A 6,489-nucleotide genomic window follows, 5' to 3' on the forward strand; every position below is an offset into this window, starting at 1 on the left:
TTATTTGATTTAGGTTTAAGGTCTGTTTGAAAGATAGGTTTAGCTAAAAAAAATGGCTTTAGAAGTAATTCTTAACAAGACCTTAATAGTAAGATAAAACTCTTGAAAACTTGGAGATTTTAAATTTAAATCTAATCATTTTATCAATTATTTTTAAATAATTAAAAGAAGAAGGATTTAAGAGTATTAGAAAGAAAAAGGCATCAGCCCCCCAGAAGTCCAGAATTGTCTTCTTTCCTTCCAAGTTCAACAGTAGTATAGGCTCAAATTCAATTAATGTGTACTGGTGATAATGTGAAAGCTAAACTCAGCACTCCACAGACTTTTCTCCCCAAGACTTTGACATTGACTCATCAATTGGGTCAGGAAGAAATGGTAAATTCAATGAAAATAAAGCAGGTGAATGTTTTAATTAGCTTATTTTGTTTGGACATATAAAATAAGTTAATCCAAATTAAAACTAAATTAGTGTTTATGAATTGTGTTAAAAGAGAAAACACTGTCCATGAATTCACGACAACTTTAGGTGTTCAAGTGTTGCTTATAAAATCAAAGAGGGAAAATAATGAAAATAGATTAGCAATATTTTCACGATGGAGAAACTGTAAGCCATACTAATTTATCATTTCTTCCAACATAAGTAAAATATTACCTTAATTTTATCTAATATTTTATCATTATTCTTTTATTCAGAACAGTACTTGACAGCAAAAAGAATCACTTATTTGCTGCCAGTAGATAGTAGATACACCATTAAGCAACATTTAACACTTAGGATATGGGACTCCACAAGTCGAAGCAACCTTTTTAGCGTTAGGACTGTTGACATACTGTTTAAGAGATGGGTTCTTAATGTATCCACAGAGGCATGGCTGCTGCGCCTTCAGCTTGCTGCAACAAGCGCTTGATGGAGGCGAGGACGACGTAAGCGCCGGCGAGCAGGGGGCAAGCTCCACGGGATTACATGTCACTGCCTCCGCCGTGCGACTTTCACCCGAAAACAGCACCACCGCGAGTGCCACCACACACAAGGCAACAAAGGAAACCCTCTTCATAATTTTTTCCCCCTACACAAGCTGCTAATACAAAGAAAGCAAAGAAGTTAAATGGTATTGGGTACATTCTGGGGGACGATTTGAGGCTCAATTTATAGAAGTTGGGATTGGTAACTCCTCAGACGTTACAGTTTGCACCATCATTTACGGATGTTAAAACTTGGAAAAAATGGGACTCCGTGGAATTGAAGGAGGTAGATCCCACCATCTATACTCTCTAAGTAAATGGGAGAAAGGCCCCTTGACACGTCCAACTTCAATTATTTTTTTTGTCAAGTTGTAATTTTGATTATTCTATTTAGGGGTGAACAAAACTCAATTTGACTCGAAAAAATCAAAAAAAAATTCAAATTTCGAGTTAAAAGAATCGAGTTATTCGAGTTAATCGAGTTATTTGAATCAACTCGAATTTTTTTCGAATTTCGAGTTCGAATCGAGTTGAGTTTTCGAATTCGAATAATTCGAATATCAAACTATAATATTTTACATTTTTACCCCAAACTCCCGAACCTTTTTACTTTTCATTCAAAACTTTTACTTCTTCCCACTTTCCCCCCAAAACTTTTACTCCCCTCCCCTCCTAACCCCCCAATCTACCCAAAATCCATTTCCCACCAAAATTTTATTCTCCCATTTACTTTTTCTCAAAATTTTACTCCAAAAAACCCTCAAAACCTTTTATTTTCTCCCAAAATTTTTACTCCCTCTCACTTTTTCCCTAAAATTTTTATTCATTTCCCATCCCACCTCACATCTAACCCAAACCCTCCCCCCTCCAATTTTTTTTAATATTTTCCCTCCAAAATTTTACTCCTCCATATTTACTTTCCCTCAAACTTTTATTCCCCAAAACTTTTTATTTTTCTCCTAAACTTTTACTTCTCACCCTTTACTCTCAAATAAAAAATTAAAATTATCCCCAAAAAAATCACTAAACATAAATAGTAATAATTTTATTTATATCTACTATTTATATTATTAAATTAAATTTCACATTTTATATTATTTATATTATTGAATTGTTTAATCATATTGAATATTTATATTAAAATTGAATTATTAATTATGCCATAAAATATTCCTGTTAAAATTTTATATTAGTATCAATTTCACATTTTATTTTTAAAATAACTTTTATTAAAAAATTATATTTTTACATTTAATATATTTTTTAATTCTAAATTACATAGTGACAAGAATCTGAAGATAATTGAAACAACTAAGCAAGCAAAGAAGCTAACCAGTATATAAAAAATTAATAAATAAATTATGAGGTGATGAAAGTTAATAAAAAGTTTGATTAAGGTGGACAAATTTTGTTACGATGGGTGACAATGGTTATAAGGACCCAAAATTATTTTTTAAAATTTAACTCGAACAAATATAGTCGATTCGATTCGATTCGAATTTTATCTCAGTCGACTCAATTTAAGAAAACTTCAAATAAAGTTTGGATGATAAAATGAGACTTAAAAACTCGATTAACTCGAAAATTTTCGATTCGATTCGATTTGATCGAATGCTCACCCCTAATTCTATTACACCCATATTAAAATTTAAATTTTTACATTTTAATTTGATAATATATGATATTTTATTTTTATAATCATTTAGTGCAAATTGCGAATATTTTTAATTGCTTTTATTAAAATGATGTCGTAATTTTTTTAAATTCATTATTAATAAAATGTTTACACATATTCATATATATCCCTCTACCACACTAAGGTCTCTATGAAGACAAATAATACTCGATGATTCGCAATAGATGTTGGATCTCAAAATAAGCTATCATAATCTCCATATCATCAACTATCCCATACACAAGCGCGCATATGACGAACAAAATAGAGAATATTTATTTAGCAGTTATTTGAGGGGATTGGAAATCTTTACAAGATTTGTGATAAACTACTCATATAGTTAATAGTTTCAAGAAATTGTTGAGCTTTTTTTTTGTGAGCTTTTTTATGTGTGGTAAAATGATATTCCTAACTTGTGCTTTTTCATACTTGTTTTAACTTTTTCTGGAATAAAATTGAGTAATTTAGTTGTTTAGTCAATGCATGTGTCATAATTAGGAATATAGTTGTTTTGTTGATAAATTTCATGTTTTTGGTTTGTTTTGCAGTTTTAGGTTATAATTGATACTTAATCTAATGAATAATGGTTATGTAGGTGAAACAAAAGGCCAAGGTCACTCAAAGTGGCTGAAAAAGGATCTACGTCACAACGTGGAAAGATCTATGGTTGCAATGTTACAGGTTGACTTGCCAAGCTAGTTGGTGACCATGGACGTAGTCATTACTAGGAAAGGATTATGGTCACAACCATATCACCTATGAAGATATGAAGGGAAGAGCTTCATGGCCAACGTTGTAGTGTGTAGATTGACAAAGTCGAGATGCTGAGACATATGATCTTCAGAGGCAATCCAACTATGACTAATGTCATGATGTGGAAGCTGGTGAGGTCGCAACGCTGAATTACGAGGTCAAGATGAGAAAGATCGTGTGGTAGCAAACACATTTTCGTCTACTATTCTAAAATGTTTTTTAGGCATTACAAAAGGATATTAGTAAGACCATTGGGTTGACAATAGATTAGGTCAAACCTATATTGAAGAATGTAGTTTCTTTTATTAAGGCCGACTGTTTATCTAGAAATATCATGTAACATCTCGTTCGGTGAGGTCCTAGTGTTCGAATACTGTTCATTGGAGTACGATGTTTAGAGCGAGTGCACCTTTGGGCGAAGTCTATATTGGGTGAGCTTGGTGGTTTGGCGGATTCCCCTGTAGACGTCACCCCAATTAATAGATAATTATGTTAAGTCTTTAGTTGAAGAACTATTTATTATTTAAATATTATATTATTAATCTGGTTGAAAATTTTAGTTAGGCAAATGAGAATTGGTTAGAATAGACTAAGTTACTGTAGTCGATAAGATTCGCATTTATGATGAGAGAGAAAGTGCTTAGTCAAAGGAATCAAGAGAGTTTAGTAGGATAATCAGACTTATCCACTAAACCCAGCTTCCATGTATAGTTGCATAAGGTTAGTATTGGTTCATTGAGCAAATTTTATATTTTCTCTTGCACCCATACTTTCTTTTTAAACTTTCTCTACAGTTTTCTCTAGGAAAAACCTTGGACAAAAAGCCTACATGAAGATTTGGGTTCGCTATATTCAACTAACTCCTTAGTTGTTTTAGCATCTGGTAAATATCGATGAACCTTAGGTTATTTCATGGTTATTTACATGACCTTTGAGCTACACGCTTTAGCGTCAGTTTTGAGTGTAAGGAAGGACACGTCCTGAATCTTGGTTTTGTGATGATGTTACTTACAAGCTTGTTTAGTTTTCTGGTATACAATCTGATAAGTTTAACTATTTATATTACAACTCAATACACTCCTGAAGGTTCTTGCAATAAGGGCAAAAGTCCTGTTGTTTGAAGTTGATTCACTTTCTAGTGAGTTCCTTCTTACTTCATGTGTGGGTAATGTATTAATATTCTGTGAAGATGAAATATTTGTGCAAGAGTGATGTATGCTTGTTGCTATTAGTCTGGTTCGGTCTATCTGTGTTAAAGATGTAAGAACCTTTCTTCGTGTTTACACCACTACCCCTTGCTTCTAAAATGAATACTATGATCTGAAACATGGAGATGAATTCATTGCATTGCCTTCAATCATGACACATGAAAATAGTCATGTAGCCTCTGGTAGGGAAAGTATGGTTGCAAACTAGATTGACAAATCATGACAAAAAGGAAAATGAATGAATGAATGATATGACTCTAAATATGGACTAGGGTTGTGGCTAACAAAAAGAAAGTGGTATGTATGATTCCATAGGCGTAATGTACGTGGCAAAGGGGTAGTATTTTGCGTACAGTCTATTTGTGTTTGGTACTTGCCATCTGGCGAACTATAACTATACTGAGATGGAAAGATTTACTTGAATGATATGTGATTGTTGCAATGTGTTCCTTTGGAACTCATTAAGTTCTTGGAACTTACCTAGTACCTTTCCTTCTCAAGCGTGCTGAAGAAGTAAATGAATCCCTAAATGCTACGCCAAACGACTATCATCGATATGAGACTTCTTACATTTTCTATTATGTAGGACATAGGGGTGGTGTCAAGACATTTACATTTTGAAAATTGTATTTTGTATCTAAACTCATGATCATGAACCTAAAATTTTAATGAAATTTTAGTGAATTATTTATGGTTTTCAAAGGGTACTATCTTATTTATTCTTGAATGATAAATAGTTTATATTTTATACCAATTTAAACGATTTTAAATTGGTTTACGCCATTTAAATTTTTAAAGGTAATGATTTTAAGGTAGTGATGCGTCATTCCTGAATCCTCCTTAAGGATTGGGTTTGGAGTGTTACATGTTTGGTGTTAGAGCTAATGTTTAGCCGATTCTAAAAAAAATCGAAGGCAATGTCCCATCCCTATCATGCATAGTACACATTTCGCTTAATCTCTAATGTTTTGTACTAAGATAACACTTCTTTAGTAATGAGTAAAAAAATGTATAATAGCTCTAGAAAATGCATTAGTGATGAGATAGAAAGTCATGTCCCCACGCAAGAACAGGCTACCATGGTCAACAATAACAACACATGAAATCCAGGAAATGCATTTAGAAATATGTTCTTTGCAATGATGACTCTATTGTTTAACCAATTCATGGAAAATGAATAAGGTCAACAACCACAACACTCTCCTCAACCACAACTTGAAGTAGCTCGCCCAGCTCAGCCTACTCCACTTGTGCCTACTACGACTACCCTTAAGTATGATCCTATTTGAGAAATTCGAAAAAGAGGCACTAAAGAATTCCTTAGTGATAAAAAAAATGACCTTACTGTAACTGAGCAATGGTTGTCTCAATTGTGTAGAGTTATTAAGGAACTAAAATGTAACCATGAAGATAGTGTTCGATGTGTTGTATCATTGTTGGAAGGAGAAGCTTACCAAAGGTGGGAAACCTTGGTTATTGTTACCTTAAAACCAATGATCGACTAGGATTTCTTCCTAGAAAAGTTTAGAGAGAGATATGTCAATTAAATGTTCGTAGAACAAATGAAGAATGACTTCTTGTATTTGAAACAATGAAGAATATTTGATATGGAGTATGAGCATGATTTCCCCTAACTCAGTTGTTACGCTAAAAATAGTTTTAGACAAAAAAGGAAATGTACGACAAATTTGAATGAGGACTCAGAGATGAAATTCGAGCTTTGGCGGCAACTTCTAATGCAACACTCTGACAGAAATGTCAGTTATGGCCCACAAGATGGAATCAACTATCATAGATAGAAGCAAAAAATTTGAGAAAGAAAGAATGGAAAGAGGCAGATCAAGTCCTCCACATACATCCAATTTTAAGAAACCGAAGGACCACACCTTT

The 6,489-nt window shown here is 33.1% G+C and overlaps 1 protein-coding gene across 1 annotated transcript; it reads right to left on the reverse strand.

Annotated features, from left to right (window-relative positions):
* Positions 1-598: 598 nt before the first annotated feature.
* Positions 599-1,136, reverse strand: LOC107916716 (non-specific lipid-transfer protein 2). Its single transcript, XM_016846065.2, has one exon. The coding sequence runs from the start codon at positions 1,053-1,055 to the stop codon at positions 765-767; it is 291 nt and encodes a 96-aa protein (XP_016701554.1). The 5' UTR covers positions 1,056-1,136; the 3' UTR covers positions 599-764.
* Positions 1,137-6,489: the final 5,353 nt, after the last annotated feature.

Source organism: Gossypium hirsutum, chromosome D12, assembly GCF_007990345.1.
Source record: "Gossypium hirsutum isolate 1008001.06 chromosome D12, Gossypium_hirsutum_v2.1, whole genome shotgun sequence".
NCBI classification, from domain to species: Eukaryota; Viridiplantae; Streptophyta; class Magnoliopsida; order Malvales; family Malvaceae; genus Gossypium; species Gossypium hirsutum.

Coding starts and splice junctions, on each gene's coding strand:
- LOC107916716 (XM_016846065.2), bottom strand. CDS start 1,055: ATGAAGAGGGTTTCCTTTGTTGCCTTGTGTGTGGTGGCACTCGCGGTG.